This window comes from Carcharodon carcharias, chromosome 9, assembly GCF_017639515.1.
Source record: "Carcharodon carcharias isolate sCarCar2 chromosome 9, sCarCar2.pri, whole genome shotgun sequence".
Lineage (NCBI taxonomy): Eukaryota > Metazoa > Chordata > Chondrichthyes > Lamniformes > Lamnidae > Carcharodon > Carcharodon carcharias.
The window spans coordinates 60,770,524-60,796,628 of record NC_054475.1 but is presented as its reverse complement, the minus strand read 5'-3'; the positions used below and the strand labels follow the sequence as shown (position 1 = coordinate 60,796,628).

Sequence of the window (26,105 nt, the reverse complement as noted above, 5' to 3'; positions counted from 1 at the left end):
GGATTAATATTGGTCAGGACACTGGAGATAAAATTTCCTTACTCTTCTTCAAAATGGTGCCATGGGATCCTTTACATCCACCTGAGACAGCAGACAGGGCCTTGGTTTAACATGTTATCTGAAAGGGGGTTCCTCTGACAGTGCAGCACTCCCTCAGTACTGCACAGGAGTGTTGGCTCGGATTACATGCTCAAATCCCTAGAATGGGATCTACCTGAAAGCGGGGTTGAACCCACGACTTTCTGACTCGGAGTTGAATGCTACTCATTGACCCACAGGAAAGACTAAAAAGGTTTTGCGCTCAGCTGCCCCTCTTGTCCTCTCCCAGCAGGCAATGGCTGAGGGACACCACTGTGATCTCTGATTCTGAATTGACTCAGGGTCGACCTGTTCACACTTTGCAGCCAGAAGTAAGTGGCTGTTTGGTGATCAGGAGCAGGATCCTTCTCCTCTGAGCATTATTGTTGTGCCTCTGCCTCCTCCTTCGACTTGACATGGGCCCTTCCCCATCCACACCCCATGCCCCCACCAACCCCACTTTGCACAGTTCAGTACCACATCAGGAAACCCAGAGTAGACCCCAAAGGTTGCTAACCTGAGATATAAAAAAAGACAAAGAGAAACTTGAGATAGACGGTGGGGAATTAGCAGCTGTGAAGAGAAGGGAAAACGTATTTTAACACTCAACGCTCACCTGTCTTTACTTAGAGACACCACTACATCTAAATGTTTCCAGCATTTGATGTTTATGTTTCAGCATTCTCAGTCTGTTTATAATGTGTAGGTGGTTTGAGAGGGACCAGCGTCAGAAAAAGAGTCCCTATCTGGAAGGGCAGGACTCAGAAAGGCCAGTTCCCTCAAACATGGGCCTTTTCTATAACTGGGAGTGAGAGAACCAAATCTGGGCCTGCAAGTAGGAAGCAGATTAATAACCAGGAGTCCACTGGGCGTAGTGCCACTATGAGGAGTGTCTAATGAAGCTCAAGGAGGAGGTTGTCTCTCATTCTGTGTCTCTGCCCTGTCTTCCCCTCCCTCTCCCCACATGAGGACAGCATAGATAATGTTGAAGTGTGGGAGGATCCCCTGAATCAGTCCCATGCCACAGAACTTGTTTTATAACATTGCGAGCCAGAGTTGAATGAGTCAGCTCTGGGCGGGATGGAAACAGGCTTTAGTAAGAGGTAGAGTCACTGCATTCTCTTCTCAGCCAAACCCACCACCAATAGGCCCCATCCTTGAGCCCAGCCACACTTGAATGATGATGCCTTTTGCTGGCATCTTGCTACAGATGTGTGCCAATGAGACTGGCAAGAGTCTGTTCACCTCCCTTTGGTGACATTCCCTTTCCCTTGGGTAGGACTGAGCCAGTTTGGGCCTCAATTCAGGATCAAGTACACATAAAACATCAGCCAGGCTTCACCCTGGGTGCCAGAGAGAGGCTGTAACACAGTTGCCCCATTCTCAGATCCACATTCTGGGGACAGAGAGGGGCTGGAACACTGAATTTTGTTTCCTGCCTGATGAGATTCTACTTTGTCCAATCTGACCCGGGCATTACAGGGAACAGCACCATCTAATGGGCACAGAAGTTTCCATCTGTCATGCTTTACCCAAAGCTTTCCCATTAATTGGTGACATGAAAGAAGATCAGAAGTAGAGCTGCTGTTAGCCTGAAAGATTGTGGACAGATGTTTGCTCAATTCTCTTATGTAAATTTTTGCACTTGACAATTGTTCAAATACTCAATTATTTATCCTGGTTATGTTCTCGCTAATTCATCACCCTCCCCTTTCCAGATTCCCTCACTCTCGCTCCCATCCCTTCCTGCCCCCACTCCCACCCTTCACTGCACTCCTGCACAACACCCCCCTCACCCCATTTACGGCCCCCCCTCACCCCATGTACGCCCCCCCCTCACCCCATGTATGCCCCCCTCACCCCTTGTACGCTCCCCCCCTCACTCCATGTAGGTGCCCCCCCCTCGCCCTATGTACGCCTTTCCTCACCCCATGTACGCCCCCCTCACCCCATGTATGCACCCCCCCCACCCCACATACGGACCTCTCATCACACATACGGCCCCCCATCACCACACGCAGCCTCCCCCTCACCATGTGCGGCACCCCCCCCCCCCCCTTGTCATGTGTGAGCCCCCCCTCACCATTTAAGGCCTCCCTTGCCATTCACGGGCCAGCCACCCCCTCACCACCTACAGGCACTGCCCTTCACCACCTAAGGGCATCCCCCCCACAACATGCGGGCCCCCCCCAAACAAGCATGGGCCCTAACCCCCTCCCCCTATGCATGCTCCCTCCTATCCATGTCCCCTCCCCAACCCACCCCTTCCTCTATCGGTACTCCTCCACTCATGCCCCCTCTCCCCTACCTGTGTCTCACATATCCTATCCCGGCCCTTCGCACCCCCTACTCACCTGCATGCCCCACCTGACCTCTGTCTGCACCCCTCCGACCTTCCAGTAAAGACCAGGAAGGCATCTCATACTCTCCTCGGGGATCTCTACCGAGGCTAAATTTATAAACAATTGCTAACATGAACATACCGGATCCTCCCTGGATGTGCGCTGTCACTGAGACCAAAGATGGGGTAATTCCCAATATTCCCAAGTGTATCCTGGCAATGGTTGGGATTGCAGTCGGTTACAGTTCAGGCTGGAGCTCATCCATCTGACATCCCAGTCATCAGCCTTTAGTGGACACTGTCAAGTGAGGAAAATGTCAGATAAAACTAACATTAATTTCTCTCTCTCCCTCTAGATCCTGACCTGGGGCTGTTCTGTCAGACAACAAGCTCCCGTCCTTGTAAAGGTTCCCCTTCTTCCATTTACAGTGCTCTGAATGACCAGGGATGTCCCATTTCCGAGCCAGGCTCTACCCTCTGGCCTAAGGAAAAATGGGCTAATTCCCACATGGGGCAGAACGCCGGCATGAGTATAGGTCCCAGGGATACCAAGGGAGAGGACAGCAGCAAGTCCTGGAAAGCCTCTGAGCGTATTGTGCTGATTGTTGATAACACACGGTTTGTAATCGACCCTGTCATCTTTGCAGCTCACCCTGACACCCTGCTCGGCCGGTAGGTGCTTATCTCTCAGTGCTGCTCATCAAACCTTCTGCCTGAAAACAACCTGTGCTGAACAGTAAGATAAAAGCAAAATACCACGGATGCTGGAAATCTGAAGTTAAAACAGTAAAATGCTGGAAAAACTTAGCAGGTCTGACAGCATCTGTAGAGAGAAAAAACAGGGTTAACATTTCGAGTCTGTATGACTTCTTCAGAGCTAAAGGGAAAAAGAAATGTGTTGAAATTTATACTGTTTAAGGGGGATGGAGAAGGTGAAGCTGGATAGAAGGCCAGTGATAGGTGGGGACTATGGACAGATTGACAAAAATGTCATGGACACAGGATAAAGGGAGTGTTAATGATAGTGGTACTGGCTAAAGGAGGTGCTGATGGTGGCATTAAGGTCAGAAAGCAGGATGTGATAATAGCCAGACAAGGGTAAGCACTCTGGAAAGAACAACATGAACAAGTGACAGATGGCCCTTGTGGGGGGGAGGGGGCAGTGGTTGGAGAAAAAGGATGGATAAGGGGATAAAAATGGGATAAAACAATGAATAAATGAATAAAAATAAGTAAATAAAAAATAAAAATAATTTTTTTAAAAAGGATTTAAAAAAGGGGTGAAGATAAAGGAGAGAGTTCATGGTCTGAAATTGTTGAACTCAGTGTTCAGTCTGGAAGGCTGTAAAGGTGAAGATGAGGTGCTGTTCCTCCAGTTTGGGTTGGGCTTCACTGGAACATTGCAGCAGGCCAAGGACGGACATGTGGGCATGAGAGCAGGGTGGTGTGTTGAAATGGCAAGCGACAAGGAGGTCTGGGTTCTGCAAAGCGGTCACCCAATCTACGTTTGCTCTCTCCAATGTAGGGGAGTCCACAATGGGAGCAGTGAATGCAGTAGACCAAATTGAAGGAGGTGCAAATGAAGCACTGCTTCATCTGAAAGGAGTGTTTGGGCCCTTGGATGGTGAGGAGGGAGGAGGTAAAGGGGTAGGTGTTGCGATTACATGGGAAGGTGCCATGGGGAGGGGACGAGGTGTTGGGGGTGATGGAGGAGTGGACCATGGTGTCCCGGAGGGAATGGTCCCTACGGGATGCCGATGGGGGGGGTTAAGGGAAGATGTATTTGGTGGTGGCATCATTCTGGAGTTGGCAGAAATGGCGGAGGATGATCGTTTGAATGTGGAGACTGGTGGGGTGAAAAGTGAGGACAAGGGGGACCCTATGGTTCTGGGAGGGAGAGGAAGGTGTGAGGGCAGAGGTGAGGGAGATGGGTCAGACACGGTTGAGGGCCCTGTCAACCACCGTGGCTGGAAAACCTTGGTTAAGAAAGTAGGAAGACATGTCAGAAGCGTTGGAAAGTGGCATCATCAGAACAGATGCGACAGAGGCGAAGGAACTGAGGGAATGGGATGGAGTCCTTACAGGAAGCGGTGTGTGAGGACCTGTAGTCGAGGTAGCTGTGGGAGTCGGTGGGTTTGTAATGAATATTGGTGGACAGTCTATCACCAGAAATGGACACAGAGAGGTCAAGGAAGGCAAGGGAAGTGTCAGAGATGGACCATGTGAAAATGATGGAGGGGTGGAAATTTGAAGCAAAGTTGATAAATTTTTCCAGGTCCAGACGAGAGCATGAAGCAGCACCGAAGTAATCATCAATGTATCGGAGAAAGAGTTGTGGGAGGGGGCCGGAGTAGGGCTGGAACAAGGAATGTTCCACATAACCCATAAAGAGACAGGCATAGCTGGGACCCATGAGGGTACCCATAGCTACATGTTTTATTTGGAGGAAGTGAGACAAGTTTAAGGGAAATTGTTCAGTGAGAGAACAAGCTCAGCCAGACGGAGGAGAGTAGTGGTGGATGGAATTGTTTTGGCCTCTGTTCAAGGAAGAAGCAGAGAGCCCTCAGACCATCCTGGTGGGGGATGGAGGTGTAGAGGGATTGGTTGTCCACGGTGAAGAGGAGGCAGTTAGGGCCAGGGAACTGGAAATTGTTGATATGATGTAGGGTATCAGAAGAATTGCAGTTGTAGGTGGGAAGAGACTGGACAAGGGGAGAAAGAACAGAGTCAAGATAGGAAGAAATGAGTTCCGTGGGGCAAGAACAGGCTGACACGATCGGTCTGCTGGGACAGTTCTATTTGTAGATTTTGGGGAGGATGTAGAATTGGGCTGAGGTTGGGAGACTATGAGGTTGGAAGCTATGGAGAGAAACTAGTGCACTGAACAGTAACAGGCTTCTAACTGACAGGGAGTCACTATGTGGCTTAGTTGTTCAATCCTAGCTGAATGTGTAAAAATTAAGCTTCACAAACCCAAAGCTTCCTAATCCAATCTTGATCTGTGTTGTGTTGTGTTGTGTTGTACCTGAGGTCACAAGGAGTGGTAAACCATTCTGCTGAGGGAAGGAAGCCAGAAGAACGAGAATCAATGTCAGTGAGGCACATTGACAGTGGTTGGCATTGTGAGGGGGTGAGGTGTGTGCCAGAGATTGCACACTCAGAATGGAGCCTCATTCTTGCTGTAAAGAATTTTGCATTTTCTCCCCCAGAATGTTCACCTCAGGCCGAGAAAATAACGTCACAAAGGCAAACAAGAAAGGCGAGTATGAGATTGCTGAGGGCATTACTTCCACTGTCTTCCGTGCAGTCCTGGTGAGTTCGTTCTTCATAAAAGTTGTGTTCAGTTCCTGCAAACATTGACATTTCACATCATCCACCCAACCTGAAATGATTAAACTACATTAGGAAAACTGACTGAAGTGCTTAGGCTGAGTGCAGGCACAGGAGAGAGCGTGGTACAGACTGAGAGAGAGTTACATAGAGAGTATGTATGGGCTGAGTGAGATTTAGACAGTGTAGGTACAGACTGAGGGAGAGCTATACAGAGCAGGCACAGACTGAGGGAGAAATACACAGAGTGGGTACAGACTGAAGGAGAATTACACAGAGTATGTACAGACTGAGAGAGAGTTACACAGAGAGCATGTACAGACTGAATGAGACTTACACAGTGTAGGTACAGACTGAGAGAGACTTACATAGTGAGTACGTACAGACTGAGCAAGATTTAGACAGAGTTTGTACAGACTGAGGGGGTGTTACACAGAGAGTATGTATGGACTGAGTGAGATTTACATAGTGTAGGTACAGACTGAGAGAGACTTACACAGAGAGTATGTTCGGACTTAGCGATATTTAGACTGAGTAGGTACAGACTGAGGGAGAGTTAAACAATGTAGGTACAGATTGAGGGACAGTTACACAGTAAGTACAGGCTGAGGGAGAGTTAAACAATGTAGGTACAGATTGAGGGACAGTTACACAGTAAGTACAGGCTGAGGGAGAGTTACACAGAGTGTGGTACAGACTGAGGGAGAGTTACACAGAGCAGGTACAGACTGAGGTAGAGTTACACAGAGCAGGCACAGATTGAGGGAGATTTACACAGAGCAGGCACAGATTGAGGGAGATTTACACAGTGTAGGTACAGACTGAGGGAGAGGTACATGGAGGGGAGGTACAGACTGAGGAAGAGTTACACAGAGGAGGTACAGACTGAGGGAGAGTTACACAGAGAGTAGGGACAGACTGAGGTAGAGTTACACAGAGCAGGCACAGATTGAGGGAGATTTACACAGTGTAGGTACAGACTGAGGGAGAGGTACATGGAGGGGAGGTACAGACTGAGGGAGAGTTACACAGAGAGTAGGGACAGACTGAACATGTGAACAAGGAGCAGGAGTAGGCCATTCAGCCCCTCAAGCCTGCTCCGCCATTTAAAAAGATCTTGGCTGAGCTGATAGTAACCTGAAATCTGTGTCCCACCTATTCCCAATAACCTAGCACCCCCTTGCTTACCAAGAATTTATCCAGCTCTGCCTTAAAAATATTCAAAGACTCTGCTTCCACTGCCTTTTCAGGAAGAGAGTTCCAAAGACTCTTAACCCTCTGAGTGAAAAAAATTCTCCTCATCTCTGTATTAAATGGGCGACTCCTTATTTTTAAACAGTGATCCCTAGTTCTATATTTTTCCTCCCACAAGAGGAAACATTCTCTCCACATCCACCCTGTGAAAACCCCTCAGGGTCTCATATGTTTCAATCAAGTCACCTCTTACTCTCCTAAACTCCAGCGGATACAGACCTAACCTGTCCAACCTTTCCTCATAGGACAACCAGCCCATTCCAGGTATTAGTCTGGTAAACCTTCTCTGAACTGCTTCTAACTCATTTGCATCCTTCCTTAAGTAAGGTGACCAATACTGTACACAGTACTCCAGATGCGGTCTCACCCTGTACAACTGAAGCATAATCTCCCTCCTTTTGTAATCAATTCCCCTCACATTAATGATAACATTCTATTAGCTTCCCTAATTACTTGCTATACCTGCATACTAGCCTTTTGTAATTCCTGCAGTAGGAAGCCCAGATCCCTCTGCACCTCAGAGCTCTGCAGTCTCGCACCATTTAAATAATATGCTTCTCTTTTATTCTCCCTGCCAATTTCAAATTTTCCCACATTATACTCCATTTGCCAGATCTTTATCTACTCACTTAACCTATCTATGTCTTTTTGGAGCTTCCTTATGTCCTCTTCACAATTTACTTTCCTACCTATCTTTGTGTCATCAGCAAAATTTGACATCCATCCCATCCATCCCTTCAACCAAGCCATTTATATAAATTGTAAACAATTCAGGTCCCAGCACTGATCCCTGTGGCACACCACTTGTCACATCCTGCCAACCTCAAAAAGACTTATTTATGCCTACTCACCGCTTCCTGTTAGCCAGCCAATCTTCTATCTGTGCCAATATGTTACCCCCTATATCATGAGCTTTTAATTTCCTCAATAACCTTTGATGTGGCACTTTATCAAATGCCTTCTGAAAATCTAAGTTCAGTACATCTACCAGTTCCCCTTTATCCACAGCATATGTAACTTCCTCAAAGAACTCCAATAAGTTGGTTAAACACGATTTCCCTCTCACAAAACTATGTTGACTCTGCCTGGTGACCTTGAGCTTATGCAAGTGCCCTACTATAACCTCTTTAATAACAGCTTCCCGCTTTCTGTCTTCCTCCTTTTTTGAATAATGGAGTTACATTTGCTATCTTCCAATCTAATAGGACCTTTCCCGAATATAGGGAGTTTTGAAAAATTAAAACCAACGCATCAACTATTTCACTAGACACTTCTTTTAAGACCTGAGGATGAAGTTCATCAGGATCCTGGCTCTTGTCAGCCCACAGCTCCAACAATTTACTCAGTACCACTTCTCTGGTGACTGTCATTTTCCTGACTTCCTTCCCCACTTTTATTTCCTGGTTTATAGCTGCTTCTGGGAAGTTACTTGTATCCTCTGTAGTGAAAACTGATGCAAAATACCTGTTCGATTCATCTGACCTCTCCCTATTTTCCATTATCAATTCCCCAGATTCACTTCCTATAGGACCAACACCCACTTCGTTAACTCTTCTTTTATAAATATTTATAAAAACTCTTACTATCTGTTTTTATATTTCTGGTTAGCTTTTTTTCATACTCTAACTTTTCCCTCCTTATTAGTCTTTTAGTCATTCTTTGCTGTTCCTTATATTCTGTCCAATCTTCTGACCTTCCACCTGTCTGCTCAATTATATACTTGTTCTTTAAGTTTGATACTATCTTTAACCTTTCTAGTTAACCATGGATGGTATGTCCATCCTTTGGACTTTCTCTTGCTCATTGGAATGTATCTATTCTGTGTACTTTGAAATATTCCCTTAAATATTGACCACTGCATCTCTATTGACCTATCCCTTAACCTACTTTGCCAAATCACTTCAGCCAGCTCAGCTTTCATGACCTCATAATTGCCCTTATTTAAGTTTAAAATCATAGTGTTGGACCCACTCCTCTCTCCCTCAAGCTGAATGTAAAATTCAATCATATTGTGGTCGCTGCTACCTTGGGGTGCCTTCACTATGAGGTCACTAATTACTCCCATCTCATTGCACATTGGGGGAGAGTTACACAGAGAGTGTGGTACAGACTGAGGGAGAGTTACGCAGAGTATGGTACAGACTGAGGAAGAATTACACAGAGTAGGTACAAACTGAATGAGAGTTACACAGAGTAGCTACAGACTGAGGGAGAGTTACATAGTGTAAGTGCAGGCTGAGGGAGAGTTATACAGAGTAGGTACAGACTGAGGGAGTATTACACAGATTAGGTACAGACTGAGGGAGAGTTATATAGAGTAGGTACAGACTGAGAGAGAGTTAGACAGAGCAGGTGTAGACAGAGGGAGAGTTATGTAGAGAGTACGTACAAATAGAGGGATAGTTACACAGAGTAGGTACAGGCTGAGGGAGAGTTACATAGAGTATGTACAGACTGAAGGAGAATTACACAGAATAGGTACAGACTGAGGGAGAGTTACACAGAATAGGTACAGACTGAGGGAGAGTTACACAGAGAGTGTGGTGCAGACTGAGGGAGAGTTACACAGTGTAGGTACCGACTGAGAGAGATTAAACCAGAGTGTGGTAGAGACTGAGGGAGCATTACACTTGGAGCGTGGTAGAGACTGAAGGAGAGTTACACATTGTTCTAATTCTTAGTGTGAGAGTGATTCTTCAGCTTATCCTTTGACATTATCTACCTTGATAGGTTGTTATGTTACCGGGTTAGTAATCCACCTACCTGCACTAATGACCTTGAGACATGAGTTCAAATCCCACCATAGCTGGAAAATTTAACTTCAGTTAGAGAAATCAGGAATAAGAAACTAGTATTGTTAATGTGTATCATTTGTATCAGTGTGTGTTGTTAATGTGTATCACTGTATCAGTGTGTGTCCCGTTAATGTCTATCACTGTATCAGCCTGTGTATCGTTAATATGATCGCTGTATCAGTGTGTGTGTTGTTAATGTGTATAGCTGCATCAATGTGTTGCCGTTAATATGTATCGCTGTACCAGTGTGTGTCATTAATGTTTATCGCTGTATCAATGTGTATCATTAATGTGTATCACTGTAACTGTGTGTGTCGTTAATGTGTATCATTGCATCAGTGCATGTCATTAATGTGTATCGATGTGTCAGTGTGTGTATCATTAATGTGCATCGCTGTATCAGTAGGTGTATTGTTAATGGGTATAGCTGTATCTGTGTGTATCATTAATGTGTATCGCTGTATGAGTGTGTGAAAACGTTAATGTGTATAGCTGTATCAGCGTGTGTATATTGTTGATGTGTATCGCTGTATCTCTGTGTCGTTAATGTGTATCGCTATATCAGTGTGTGTTTAGCGTTAATGTGTATCGCTATATCAGTAAGTGTGTTGCTAATGTGTATTGCTTTAATAATGTGTGAATATCATTAATGTGTATCACTGTATCAGTGTGTGTGTTGTTAATATGTATCGCTGTATCAGTGTGTGCATCGCTAATGTGTATTGTATCAGCGTGTCATTAATGTGTATCGCTATATCAGTGTGTGTGTCGTTAATGTGTATCACTGTACCAGTGTAAGTGTCGTTAATGTGTATCGCTGTATCAGTGTATGTTTTTAATATGTATCACCATATCAGCGTGTGTGTTGTTAATGTGTATTGCTGTATCTGTGTGTATATCATTAATGTGTATTGCTGTATGAATGTGTGTGTGTATTGTTAATGTGTATTGTTAATGTGTTTCACTGTATCAGCCTGTGTGTTGTTAATGTGTATTGCTGTATTAATGTGTGTTGTTGATGTGTATCACTGTATCAGAATGTGTTGTTAATGTGTATCACTGTATCAGAGAGCGTGTTGTTAATGTGCATCACTGTATCAGTGTGTTACTAATATGTATCACTGTATCAGTGTGTTCAGCTAATGTGTACCGCTGTATTAGTGTGAGTCATTAATGTGTATCGCTCTATTAGTGTGTATCACTATTAATGTATATCACCGTATCAGTGCGGGTGTTGTTAAATGTATCGCTATATAAGTGTGTGTATCGTTAATCATTAATTTAACTACCAGAATGTCATTAAAAGTCCATGTGTCATTTTAGGAGGAGATCTTCCCTTCTATCCTGTTCTGGTCTAGATGTGGCTTCAGGCAAGGGCAATGCAGTTAGCTCATAGCTGCTGTCTGAAATGTCCTAGCAGTATGTATTAAACCAATACAAAAGAGTGCACTAAGTATAAAATCAGAGAGACCATCCAGCATTGACCTGGCACCAGACCCTGCCAACCAACCATACAACGTTCTCCTCATGAAAATCTGTGGATTTTGTGCCAAAATTGGGAGTGCTGTCCTATAAATTCATCAAACAACAGCCTGATTAGTCATTATTTCAGAATCATATCTTTCAGCCAATGCCAAATTTCATCGAGCATTGGAGCCTATCTACAAGCAGACTGAAAATGAGTCTATAAAACAATGTTTGCCTCATACCTTATCATCATTTTATGTATTACAGTTGAATATTTGTGAATTAAAAGTGAAGATAGAAATGACACATATTCTCACTTATCCAATACAGAAAATCAAATACTACTAACAACTAATTCTAAATTGGTAATGATAAAGACAGAACCATACTAAAGTTGTAACAACACAACTACTTTATGAAACTTAGATATACCATGGTTCCAAATTAAAATTAATTGAAAAGATGGACAATGAAGACTTAATTCTGACTGACACTATGTGTAAAAGGCAATGGGCAGAATTTTACATTTGGCAAGTGGGGGCGTGCCCGACACGCTGGAACATAAAATGACACGTGATGACATTGGTTGTGCGTCCTGACGTCATTGTGAACTCACGCGATGTTTCATTCAGCAGGCACGCGCTGGAGTTGGCTGCATGCCTGCCGATAATTGATAGGCCCATTAACCTGATAACATGAATTTACGCTGCCTGTCCAACCAACCGACTGGTGGGCAGGTGAAACGGCCAAGCAGCCTTTACATTTTTTAGGAAAAATCATCCACGAGCGGGATGACATTTCCAAAAGCAAATACTAATTAAATAAAAACTTTCTTTGAAAAATAAAAACATGTCCCATCTCATGTGCTACAGTCGCATGAGGGGACATGTTTCATTAAATTTTAATGTCCTTATCTATTTTTTTGAAAAGTGCTTCAATCTCCCTGAGGCAGCTCCATGCATCAGGGAGATTGAAGTGCTCTTTCGCACACATGTGTGCTAGACCCAACTCTCCCCCCGACCCGCACACAGCTCGTGATCCACGCAGGGTGGGCCTTAATTGGCTCGCCTGCGTGACATTGTAGTGCGGAGCCAATCACGGCGGCGGCGGTCAGCTCCCCAACCGCCCCCACCTGCTCCCGCCCGATGATTGGAAAATCCTGGCCTATGCTACAATTATTGATCAAAACAAATCAGTGCTGTAACTATAATGAAACAAAATTATAAAATCATGCAGTTCTGTGGTGAATGTCGTACATTCCTTCATCACAATCCCTGGGTATGTCCTGTCTCAGTGGCAGGCAAGACCAAAGTGGCAGCCCAGTAATAATCAGGCAGGAGGGAGTGGCCTTGGGAGTCCTCAACATTGAATCTCAACCCCATGAAGTCTCATGCATCTGGTCAAACATGGGCAATGAACCCTCCTGATTATCACCCACTGCCTCACCCCAAGCTGACGAACCAGTGCTCTTCCATGATCAACACCAATTGGAGGGTGGCTCGATAACATCACAACTAGCCATATTCTGAAGGACATAGCTGCCAGACTGCAATCGTAGCAGGTGATGAGACAATCGACGTGAGGACTTACTCGACCTCTTCCCCACCACTGTACCCACCACAGGTGCAGCACTTCAAGCAGTGTTGGTAGGAGTGACTACCACGTCATCCTTGTGGAGACAAAGTCCTATCTTCACACTGAAAATTTCTCCATTGTGTTGTGTGGCACACGCACTCTGCTCAATGGGATAGATTCAGATCAGAGCTAGCCGCTCAACCCTGGGCATTCACGAGGCACTGCGGGCCATCAGCAGCAGCAGAATTGTTTTCCACCACAATATGTAACCTCATGGCCCAGCCTATTCCTCACTGTATTATTACCATCAAGTCAGGGGCCAATCCAGGTTCAATCACAAGTGTAGGAGAGCATGTCAGGAGCATGACGTGTTAAACAGCGGAGGCAGCACACTATAGATAGAGCAAATAAATCCCACAACTAACATAAGATTAAGATCGGCACTCCTGCCACATCCAATCGTGAATGTCGGTTGACTGTTGACAACTAAGGGGAGGAGGAGGCTCCCTAAACATCATCATCCTCAATGACAGGGGAGCCCAGTACATCAGTGCAAAATGGGGGGCTGAAGTATTTGCAGCCATCTTCAGCCAGAAGAACCGAGTGGATGATCCATCTCGGTCTCCTCCAGAGGTCCCCAGCATCACAGATGCCAGTCTTCAGCCAATTCGATTCACTCTGCGTGATATCAAAAAACGGCTGAAGGCACTGGATACTGCAAAAGCTATGGGCCCTGGCAATATTCCAGCAATATCACTGAAGACTTGTGCTCCAGAACTTGCTGTGTCCCTATCCAAGCTGTTCCAGTGCAGATACAACACTGGCATCTGCCTGACAATGTGGAAAATTGCCCAGGAATGTCCTGTACACAAAAAACAGAACAAATCCAACCCGGCCAATTACCATCCCATCAGTCTACTCTCGATCATCAGCAAAGTGATGGAAGGTGTTGTTGACAGTGCTATTAAGCGGCAATTGCTCAGCAATAACCTGCTTACTGACGCCCAGTTTGTGTTCCGCAGGGTCACTCAGCTCCTGACCTCATTACAACCTTGGTTCAAACATGGACAAAAAGCTGAACTCCCGAGGTGAGGTGAGAGTGACTGCCCTTGACATCAAGACAGTATTTGATGCCAAGTGTGGCATCAAGGAGCCCAAGCAAAACTGGAGTCAATAGGAACCAGAGGGAAAACTCTCTATACCTAGTACAAAGGAATATGGTTGTGGTTGTTGGAGAACAATCATCTCAGTTCCAGGACATCACCGCAGGAGTTCCTCAGGGTAGTGCCTAGGTCCAACCAACTTCAGCTGCTTCATCAATGACCTTCCCTCCATCATAAGGTCAGAAGTTACACTATTGTTTTAAAAGGGTAAAAGGGATATTCTAACTAATTACAGGTCAGTCAGTCTTAAGCTCGATGGTGGGAATATTATCAGAAAACTTCTGAAGGACAAGATAAATCTAGAAAGACACAGACTAATCAAAGACAGTCACAAAGGATTTGTTAGGAACAATAAGGGTTGTGCATTTGATATAGTCTTTTAGCAATCTTAGCAAGCGTTTTTATAAACTCCCACATGGCAGACTGGTCATGAAAGTAAAAGCCCATGGGATCCAATTAGGCAAAGTGGCAAACTGAATCCAAAATTGGCTAAGAAGCAGTCTGTACTCGGGCTTCAACTTTTTACAATTTACATCAATTACTTAGATGAGAGGAGTGAAGACATGATAGTTAAATTTGCAGATGACACAAAGATAGGTGGGAAAGTATGTTGTAAAGAGGGCATGAGGAGGTTGCAGAGGGATATGGATAAGTAAGTGGGTAAAGATCTGGCAAATGGAATGTGGGAATATGTGAAGTTGTTCACTTTGGCAGGAAGAACAAAAAAGCAGAGTATTACTTAAATGGAGAACGGCTGCAGAATTCTGAGGTGCAGAGGGATCCAGGTGTTCTAGTCCATGAGTCACAAAGTTAATATGCAGGTATAGCAAGTAATTAAGAAGACTAATGGAATGCTATCCTTTATTACGGGAGGAACATAAAAGTAAGGATGTTATGCTTCAGTTATATAGGGCATTGGTGAGACTGCATCTCGAATACTATGTGCAGTTTTGGCCTCCTTATTTAAGGATGTAAATGCTTTGGAGGTGGTTCAAAGGAGGTTTACTAGATTGATACCTGGAATGAGTGGGTTGTCTTATGAGGAAAGGCTGGACAGACTGGGCTTGTTTCTAGAGTTTAGAAGAGTGAGGGGTGATTTGATTGAAGTATATAAGAACCTGAACGGCCTTGACAAGGTAGATGTTGAAAGGATGTTTCCTCTTGTGGGTGAGTCCAGAACTAGGGGGCACTGTTTTAAAATTAGGGGTCACTCTTTTAGGACAGAGATGAGGAGAAATTTTTTCTCTCAGAGGGTTGTGCGACTTTGCAATTCTCTGCCTGACAAGGTGGTAGAGGTGGGGGTCATTGAATATTTTTAAGACAGAGGTAGATAGATTCTTGTTAGGCAAGGGAATCAAACGTTATTGGGGTTAGATGGGAATGTGGAACTCGAAACACAAGCAGATCAGCCATGATCTTATTGAATGGTGGAGCAAGCTTGAGGGGCCAAATGGTCTACTCCTGTTCCTATTTCTTATGTTCTAAGCAAAGGCTAATGATCGAAGGGTGCTTTTTGAGACTGGAAGGCTGTTTCCAGTGGAGTTCCACAGGGCTCAGTATTAGGTCCCTTGCTTTTTGTGGTATATATCAATGATTTGGAATTGAATTTATGGAGTATGATTAAGAAGTTTGCAGACAATACAAAAATTGGCTGTGGTTGATACTCTTTTGAGTAAACCTGTTTCCATCTGTTTCAGATGAAGTTACATTGTTTCATAGTTTGCCATTGTGAGATTTGAACTCTTGATCTTGGGGTTACAAACCCAGTACCATAACCACTTGGCTATTTAGGCCAAGCTTATGAAGTTAATTTTGAAGTAATTGAATTCAAATTTCATCAGCTGCCTTGGTGGGATTCGAAACCTTGTCCCCAGAGAATTGCCATGGGTCTTTGGAATACTAGTCCGGTGACAATACCACTATGTCACCGCCTCCCCTTAAACTATAATAACATGTTTCCATCTGTTCCTACTCAGATGAAGTTACATTGTTTCATAGTTTGTCATTGTGAGATTTGAACTCTTGATCTTTGGGTTACAAACCCAGTTGGCTGTGGTTGATAATGAAGAAGAAAGCTGTAGACTACAAGCAGGTACCAATGGACTAGTCAGGTGAGTGGAGTAGTGGCAGATGGAGTTCAATCTGGAAAAGTGTGAGGTAATGCATTTGGGGAAGGCTAACAAGGCAAGGGATTACACAATAAATTTTTGGATACTGAGAGATATAGGGAGTGCATGTCCACAGATCCCTGAAAGTGGCTGAACAGATAGATAAGATGAGCAGGAAGGCACCTGAGATATTCGCCTTTATGAGCCGAGGGATAGAATATAAGAGCCGGAAGGTTATGCTGGAACTGTATAAAACATTAGTTAGGCCATAGCTGGACTATTTAATTCTGTTCTAGTCATTTCATGATAGGAAAGATGTGACTGTACTGGAGAGGATACAGTGAAGGTTTACAAGAATGTGTCTGGACTGGAGAATTTGAGTTATGAGGAAAGATTGGTTAGGCTGGGATTGTTTTCTTTGGAACAGAGGAGGCTGAGAGGAGAGCTAATTGAAGTGTATAGAATTAAGAGGGGTCTCAATAGAATGGGTAGAGGGAACCATGTTCACTTCGGTTGAAGGGTCCATAACCAGGGGGCAGAGAATTAAGGTAAGAGATAGGAGATTTAGAGAGGCAATATTTTGACCCAGAGGGTGGAGGTCTTATGTCTCAGTGGGTAACGCCCCTGTCTCTGAGCCAGCAGGTCTGGGTTTAAGTCTCACTCCAGGGCTTGTTGGCCACATTGTTAATGATGTGGTTCAAACAAGTTGATAATCAATCTGCTCATCCTTCCAACCTTCCCCGAAGGGGTAAAGCTATTTTTTCAACTATTTTCCAAAGGAATAAAAAAAGTGTGAAGATACAAACCCAGAGGGGTGGTGGGGATCTGCTGCTCACTGTCTGAAAGGGAGGTAGCAGCAGAAACCTTCAGAACGTTAAAACATTTCTTGGATATGCTGTAATCCACAAGGCTATGGACCAGAGCCAGAAAGTAGGATTAAGCTGGATGGCCACTTGTCAGCTGGTGTAGACATAATGGGCTGAATGGCCTTCTTCCGTACTGTAAATTTCTATGATTCTGTGAGAAGTGGGGATGTTTGCTGACAATTGCACGGTATTCAGATCCCTTCCCAGCTCCTCATATAATGAAATAGTCAGTCCTTGCATACATCAAATCCTGGACAACATTCAGGCAGGGGACGATAAGTGGCAAGTTACATTTGTGCCACACAAGTGCCAGACAATGACTGTCTCCAACAAGTGAGAATCTAACTATCTCCCCTTAATATTCAACAGCATTACCATCGCTGAACGGGATAGATTTTAATCAAATCATGCTCATTGAACTCATCAATATCGGTAATGTTTTCTGACTGATCTTGTGTCATTCCAGGATTACTACACCACCGGAATCATTCAGTGTCCTGACGGAATTTCAGTCCAAGAACTCAGGGATGCATGCGACTATCTGTGCATCAACTTCAATCACAATACAATCCGCTGCCGAGACCTCAGTAAGGCCGCCGTCTGGGATTGTTTCTGGTTCTTTAACACGGGACAGTTCAACATTAGGGGTCGTGTGTGCTTGTTGCAGTCCAGGTGCTGCATAACCATATCAGGGAAGATCTGAGTGTGTTACAAGAAAGTGAGGCTTCCAACTTGTACCAGGCTTTTGTACAACATGTGGCAGCTTTATTACAATGCCAACCTTGTTCTGGGTAGGGAACATGAATCTTCAGATATATTAATGCAGCTTTAAAGGACTGACTAAAGCACGTGCGAGTCTAGATTTCCAATTTCAGTTCATTAGAACAAGTCTCAACATCATAAAATCTGTTGCCTGTTCACATCTCAGGCAGGGGTTTCCCACCTGTAAACTTGAGAGTGTGATATATACATCATCATGGTTACTGGGCAGCAAACTATCATCTGTAAGTCACCAGTGCAACTTCTAGATCGGCTTTAAGTTTTTTAAAATTTGCTTGTGAGATAGTGATGTTGCTGTAAAGCCAGCGTTTATTGCCCCTCCTTAGTTACCCTTGTGAGCTGCAGTCCATGTGATGTAGGTACAACCACCGTGCTATTAGGTAAGGGATTCCAAAATTTTGACCCAGTGACAGTGAAGGAACGGTGATATTGGCCCGTAACTTCCACACTCGCCAGCATCGGATTTGGGAGGTACCCCAAAGATGCGCTGGGGAGTCCCTCTGGGAAGTGGCCAGGAAAGGGTTTGCATGGCAATTGCCCAGAAGTGCAAACTTCCTCTGGACAATTGCCCTGGGGACCATCCAAAAATGGGATTTAAGTTGCAAACTTCGGATGGTTCCTCCCGGGTTATACTAATAGTCACCCAGGAAAAGTTAGAATTAAAACCTCTTCTAATACCTGAGTAACTATTTTGCAGACCCAGGCTGACCCCACGGGACTCTCCCACACCCCTGAACCACCTCCGCTGCCCCCACGGGACTCCCCCACTCGCCCCCACCCCAGATCCCCCCCAACCTCTGACACCCCCGACCTCTGACCCCCAAACTACCCCTCAACTCGGACCCCCTTCCCAAACTTGGAACCCCCAACCACCTCGGAGCACCCCTGACCTCCAACATGCCCCCCCCCCCCCCCATCTCGGACACCCCGCTCCCCAACCTTGGAGCCCCCACCGCCCACCACCCCTCCCACCTTGGATACCAACCCCACCCCCGACCTCAGACCTCCCGCCTCCAAACTTGGGCCCCCAGACCTCGCCCCCCCCCCCCCCCCCCACCCCCCCCACCCCCCAGGGATGGTGTGTGGCTTCAAGGGGAACTTACAGGTGGTGGTGTTCCTATCCATCTTCAGCTCTTGTCCTTCTGGGAGTAGAGGTCATGGGTTTGGGAAGGTTGTTTCTAAGAAGCTTCAGGTTTTCTGGTACTTGTGATTCATGTATGTATGTGTACCTATATAAGCACATACATACATACAAACTTATGAATTAGGAGCAGGAGTAGGCCATTCGGCCCCTTGAGCCTGCTCTGCCATTTGATAAGATAATGGCTTTGTTGATTGTGGTCTCAAGTTTACTTTCCTGTCTAGCCCCTTATACCTGTTGACCCCTTGTCAATCAAGAATCTAACCAACTCAACCTTAAAAGTATTCAATGACTCTGCTTCCCCTGCTCTCTGGGGAAGAGAATTCCACAGACTAACAACCCTCTGAGAGAAAAAAATTCTCATCTGTTTTAAATGGGAGATTGCTTATTTTTAAACTGTGTCTCCTTGTTCTAGTCTCTCCCTTAAGTGGAAATATCCTTTTAGCATCTACCCTGTCAAGACCCCTCAGGATCCTACATGTTTCAATAAGATCATCTCTCATTCTTCTAAACTCCAATGAGTACAGGCTCAGCCTGTCCAACCTTTCCTCATAAAATAATCCTCCCATCCCAGGAATCAGTTGAATGAACATTCTCTGAACTGCTTCTAATGCATTTATATCCTTTCTTAAATAAGGAGACCAAAACTGTACACAATACTCCAGATGTGGTCTCACCAAGCTCCTGTACAGCTGCAGTAAAACACCCCTACTTTTATCTTCCATTCCCCTCGCAATAAACACCAACATTCCATTTGCCTTCCTAATCACTTGCTGTAACTGCATACTAACTTTTTGTGATTCATGTACCAGGTCACCCAGATACCTCTGTACCATCGGGTTCTGCAATCTCTCTCCATTCAAATAATATGCTGCGTTTCTATTCTTCCTGCCATAGTGGACAAGTTCACATTTTCCCATATTATATTCCATCTGCCAAATTTTTGCCCACTCACTTAACCTGTCTATATCCCTTTGCAAATTCCTTGTGTCTCCCTCACAACTTACTGTCCTACCTATCTTCGTGTCATCAGCAAATTTAGCAACCTTACATTCAGTACTTTCATTCAAGTCATTTATATAGATTGTAAAGAGTTGTGGCCCCAGCACTGATCCGTGTGGCACTCTAGTTACTGCTTATCAACCCAAAAATGACCCACTTATGCCTGCTCTTTTTCCTGTTAGCTAATCAATTTGCTATCCAATGCTGATTTGTTACCCCTACACCATGAGCTCTTATTTTGTGCAGTAACTTTGATGAGGCACCATGTCAAACACCTTTTGGAAATACTTTTAATAGATTGACAGTGCATAACATGGTCTAGGTGTCTGCTCACTGCTGCATTCTCAGTGTTTACTCCTCTGACGTCTCTTCCAGGTGCTCTGTTACATGAGTTATCAAACAATGGGGCACGGAGGCAGTTTGAGAGGAACCTGGAGGAACTGGTGTTGCCCCTGATGGTGTCCAACGCACGGAAGGGTGAACGGGAGTGCCATGTCGTGGTACTGGCACATGAAGACACGGTGGACTGGGATGAACAGCATCCGCCCCAAATGGGGGAGGAATATTCTCAAAGTAAGAACTGAGTATAGCTGAGCGTTTCAAGGGATTTCCCTTGACTGCATGATACTCGGTGCGTGTCTTACTCGGTGCGTGGGTTACTCAGTGCGTGTCTTACTCGGTGCATGAGTCAATTAGAAACAGTGGGCAATTTATCTGGATGAATTTAACTTCTGAAAATCATAGAATGAGTTTACAGTTTAGAAACAGAACAATCCACCCAACTGGTCCATGTTGGCATTTATGCTGCAAGCCCCCCTCCCCCCCACCTTCTTAATTTCACCCTATCAACATATCCTTCTATTCCTTTCTCGCTTGGGTACTTATCTAACTTCACCTAAAATGCATCCATGCTATTTGCCTCACCATCTCCTTTTAACAGCAAGTTCCATGTTCTAATCAAAAAAGTTTCTCCTGAATTTCCTGTTGGGTTTATTGTTATATTTATGGCTCCCGGTTTTGCTCTCCCCACAAGTGGAGCCATTTTCTCTATGTTTATCTTATCAAACCCTTTCAGCATCTTAACATCCTCCAACAGGTCGCTCTTCAGTCTTCCCTTCTCTGGAGAATAACCCCAGCCTGTTCAGTATTTCCTGATAGTTGTACCTTCTCAGTTATGATATCATTCTCATAAATCTTCTTTACACCTTCTCCACTGCTTCTAACTCCTTCTGAGAGAGAGACCAGAATTTTGTACAGCGCTCCAAGTGTCCAACTAGGTTTGACACAAGTATAACTTTGGAGCTATTTTAAGTCCATTCCTCCAGTAATCAACATCAGGACTTTGCATTTTTATCACCTTATTAACCTGAATTGCTACTTTTAGTAACCTGTCAATCCTAGATCCTTTTGCTCCTTAACCTATTTACTTTTAATTGCCAAGGAATGTTTTTTTAATTCGCTCATGGGATGTGGTCATCAATGGCTGGGCCAGCATTTAGTGCCCATCCCTAATTGCCCTTGAGAAGTAGGTGGTGGTGAGCTGCCTTCTTGAACCACTGTAGTCCATGTGGTGTAGGTACATCCACAGTGCTGTTAGGGAAGGAGTTCCAGGATTTTGACCCAGCAACAGTGGAGGAACAGTGATATATTTCCAAGTCAGGATGATGAGTGATTTGGAGGGAAACTTCCAGGTGGTGATGTTCCCATCTATCTGCTGCCCTCGTCCTTCTAGATGGTAATGGTCGTGGGTTTGAAAGGTGCTAAGGAGCCTCGGTGAGTTGCCTCCTCATTGCTCCTATCAAAATGCACCTCACATTTATCTATATTGGATTTCATTTGCCACTTCCACATTCGTTCTATAAGTTTAGTTAGATTAGTTCTGTTTTCTGTCTCCTCTCCTGAAGGTGCTGATTGACTGGGATACAGTTCTCTGGATGCCAACAGGGAGTCTCAGTGACTAATAGCCATGGTGGCTATAAAATCGAATCCTCACCCATGGGTTCACTTTCCGGCAGAGATGACATAGATCGTGATAAGGAGCAGGTAGCCAGGCTAACTGGCCCTCTAATGACAGATCACTGGAATTCAGTCAGATTTCCCTGATTGGTTTCCATTTCCCTGTACTTTGGCCCAGGGACAATGAGGTTAATTATGTTGCTGCGCAGTGGCCCAAGGTGACCAGCTAGCTCTGCAGACCAGTGACTGAACCCTGAATCAAAAATCACTTGCATTTTGCTTCACCTTTAATGCAGTAAAATGTCCCAAAGTGTTTCACCAGAGCAATTATCAAACAAAATCTGACAGCGAGACACATAGGAAGATATTAGGGCAGAGCTCTTAAAGGAGGTAAGTGACCTCGAGAAGCAGACAGATTCAGCGAGGGAATTTCACAGGCATAGCCACCAACAGTGGGGCGATTAAAATCAGAGATGCTGATTTGAATTTGATGAGCAAAAATAATCTCAGATGATTGTGGGGTTGGCTGGGTTATAGAGATAGGAAGGGGATGAGGCCATGGAGGGATTCAAGAACAAGGATGGGAATTTTAAAATTGAGGCATTGCTGGAGCGGGAGACACATTTACCCAGATTGTCAGCAAGGGAGATGACTGGCTGGGCATGAGAAACAAGGCCTGTTTATTTGCCAGTATGTGCAGGAACTGGGCTGTCTGTCATTCTCACTTCCATCTCATTCCCTTAACACCCACCTCTGCCCTTCCCAGTGACCTACCCAACTGCAGGTCTGACAATGAATCTCCCACACTGGGGGAATGCAGAGCAATGCACGGGAAACTAGGCAGGCAGGAAGAAGTGACAGGAGGTATGGGATTTTTAACCAATGTCTTGTGTTTCAGTTATTTATAGTACCAAACTGTACAGGTTCTTCAAGTACATTGAGAACCGGGAGGTCGCTAAGCTGGTGTTGAAGGACCGAGGGCTAAAGAATATCCGTATTGGAATTGAAGGTGAGCAGGACAGCACTGGTCTTTACTTCTTAGCTTGCAGTCACAGCACAGTGTGGACAGATGTGTGTTAGTCATCATTTCCCAAAACTCTCCTAATTCAAGGAGTGTGCCTTTGAATTGCAGAATTGCAGATTTTGCTTACTTGAGAATCAAGGGAAGGAGAAATGACGAACTACAGGTTTGTCTGTTTAACATCAGTAGTGGGGATTGTCAGCAGGGACAACAGTGACTGACAATTGAACAAGTATCAGCTGATCAAGGGTTGGTCATATCTGGCAAATCATCAAGTTAAATTATTTGAGGAGGTGGAAAGGTCTGTGCCTATGGGTGTACTTCATATGAACTTTGTGTCATTTTAGACAAGATCTGAGATAATTAGTAAAAGGAAAGTGCATGGAATTGGAGGTAACCTTGTGTCATAGATCAGTATTTGGTTGGGATGGGAGTCAGTGAGTAGGAATAAAGGGTCGGTACTCTGATGGAGGGATGTGACAAGTAGCCTTCCCAAGGAACTGTACTGGGGCTTCACGTTTCACTGTTTTTATTCATAGCTAGGATGGAGGAATAGAGAATTCTGTATCCAAGTTTAAAAATAACACTAAATTAGGAGTTACAGTAAGTTGCATGGATGGGAGCATTTTGAATATTATGTTCTATTCTGGGCACTGCATCTCAGAAAGGATATATTGACCTTGGAGAGGGTGCAACCCAAATTCCCCAGAATGATACCAGAGATAATAGGATTAGGAGGACAAGTGTGTAAACAGGTCTTGCATCACCATGAATATCGAAGGTTAAGGGATGATCTGAATGAAGTGTTTTAAGATGACTAAAGGATTCAATAAGGTAGATGGAGAGAAACTATTTTCTTTGGTAAGGGAATCCAGAGAAGGGGGGGCAGAATCTTCAAATTAGAATGAGGCCTGTCAGGTATAAAATCAGGAAGCCTTTCTTCACCTGAAGGATAGTAGATATCTGAAGCTCTCCCTTCAAAAGGGTGAGGATGCTGGGGTCAGTAGAAATTTTTAAGGCAGCAATTGATAACTGTTTATTGGGTAAGGGAATCGAGGGATGTGGAGCAAAGGCAAGTAAATCAAGTTGAGGTACAGATTGACTAGGATCTCATTGAATGAGTAACAGGCTCGAGGGGCTGAATGCCTTACATCTTATAGCCACAGTATACATATGGCTGGTTATCAACATCCTGGAGATTACCATTAACCAAAAACTGAACTGGACTAGCCATATAAATACTGTGGCTACAAGAGAATGTCAGAGGCTGGGAATTCTGTGGCAAGTAACTCACCCCGTCTCCCCAAAGGCTGTCCACCATCTACAAGACAAAAGTCAGGCGTGTGATGGATACTCTCCACTTGTCTGGATGCGTACAGCTCCAACAGCACTCAAGAAGCTTGACAGCATCCAGGACAAAGCAGCCCACTTGATTGGCACTCCATCCATAAACATTCACTCCCTCCACCACCAATGCACAGTGTGTACCCTCTAAAGAAGAGGTGGTAACATAGTGGTATTGCCACTGGGCTGGTATTCCAGAGACCCAGGGTAATGCTCTGGGGACCCAGGTTTGAATCCCACCACGGCAGATGGTAGAATTTGAATTCAATAAAAATCTGGAATTAAAAGTATAATGATGACCATGGAACCATTGTCAATTATGGTAAAAACCCACAATTTGGTTCACTAATGCCTTTAGGGAAGGAAATCTGCTGTCCTTACCTGGTCTGGCCTACATATAACTCCAGACCCACAGCAATGTGGTTGCCTCTCAAATGCCGTCTGAACAAGGGCATTTAGGGATGGACAACAAATGTTGGCCCAGCCAGTGATGCCCACATCCCATGAACAAATAAAAAAAAATGTACCACAGTAACTCACCAAGGCTCCTTCGACATCATTTTCCAAACCTGTGACCACTACCATCTAGATGCAGCAGGTAGATGGGAACACCACCACCTGGAAGTTCCCCTCCAAGTCACTCACCATCCTGACTTGGAAATATATCGCCGTTCCTTCACTGTCGCTGGGTCAAACTCAGCTTTGAATAAAAACAAAAATACCTGGAAAAACTCAACAAGTCTGACAGCATCTGCGAAGAGGGATACAGTTGACGTTTCGAGTCTGTATGACCCTTCATCAGAACTAAGACATATAGAAATGAGATATAGAAATGAGGCAATATATATATATATGTTTTATATATCTCATTTCTATATGTCTTAGTTCTGATGAAGGGTCATACGGACTCGAAACGTCAACTGTATCTCTCTCCGCAGATGCTGTCAGACCTGCTGAGTTTTTCCAGGTATTTTTGTTTTTGTTCTAGATTTCCAGCATATGCAGTATTTTGCTTTTATCTCAGCCTTGAATATATTCAATGACTTTGCCTCCACTGCTCACTGGGGAAGAGAATTCCACAGGCTAAGAACCATCAGAGAAATAATTTCTCATTTCTGTCCGAAATGGGAGACTTATTTTTAAACTGTGTCCCTTAATTCTAGTCTCCCCTACAAGCGGAACCATCCTCCAGTCAAGACCCCTCTGGATCTTATATGTTTCAGTAAGATCACCTCTCATTCTTCTAAACTCCTATGGTTACAGGCCCAACCTGCCAAATTTTTTCCCACTCACTTAACCTGTCTATATCCTTTTGTAGACTCTTTATGTCCTCTTGACAACTTACTTTCCTATCTAGTTTGATGTCATCAGCAAATTTAGCTACCATATATTTGGTGCCTTCATGCAAGTCACTGATATAAGATTGGTAATACTTGAGGTCCCAACACTGATCCCTGCAGTACTCCACTAGTCACATCATGCCAACCCGAAAATGACCCATTTATCCCTACTCTCTGCTTCCTGTTAGCTAACCAATCGCCTGTCCATCATAATATGTTTCCCCCTTACACCATGACTTCTTATTTTGTGTAGTAACTTTGATGTGGCACCTTATCAAATGCCTTTTAGAAATCCAAGTACATCACATCTACAGGTTCCCCTTTATCCACATTGTTTGTCACACCTCAAAAAACTCTAATAAATTAGTCAAACACAATTTACCTTTCACAAAAACATATTGACTCTGCCTGGTTGCATTTTGATTTTCTAAGTGTCCTGCTATAAACTCCTTAATAATGGATTCTAGCATTTCCCTTATGACAGATGTTAGGCTCACTAACTGGTCTATAGTTTCCTGCTTTCTTTCTCATTCTGAAATAGTCC

The 26,105-nt window shown here is 44.5% G+C and overlaps 1 protein-coding gene across 7 annotated transcripts in view; it reads left to right on the top strand.

Annotated features, from left to right (window-relative positions):
• The window catches only part of LOC121282158 (BTB/POZ domain-containing protein 10-like), a 218,055-nt gene that overhangs the window by 187,849 nt on the left and 4,101 nt on the right, over positions 1 to 26,105 (top strand). For 4 of the 7 annotated variants that reach the window (XM_041195680.1, XM_041195684.1, XM_041195685.1 and 1 more), the window contains 5 exons: positions 2,776 to 3,091; positions 5,629 to 5,731; positions 17,444 to 17,564; positions 20,276 to 20,473; positions 22,755 to 22,865. In XM_041195680.1, the coding sequence (XP_041051614.1) occupies positions 2,776 to 3,091; positions 5,629 to 5,731; positions 17,444 to 17,564; positions 20,276 to 20,473; positions 22,755 to 22,865 (849 nt within the window). The remainder of the gene's footprint in view (positions 1 to 2,775; positions 3,092 to 5,628; positions 5,732 to 17,443; positions 17,565 to 20,275; positions 20,474 to 22,754; positions 22,866 to 26,105) is intronic. The other 3 variants (XM_041195681.1, XM_041195686.1, XM_041195683.1) reach the window with 3 other exon arrangements.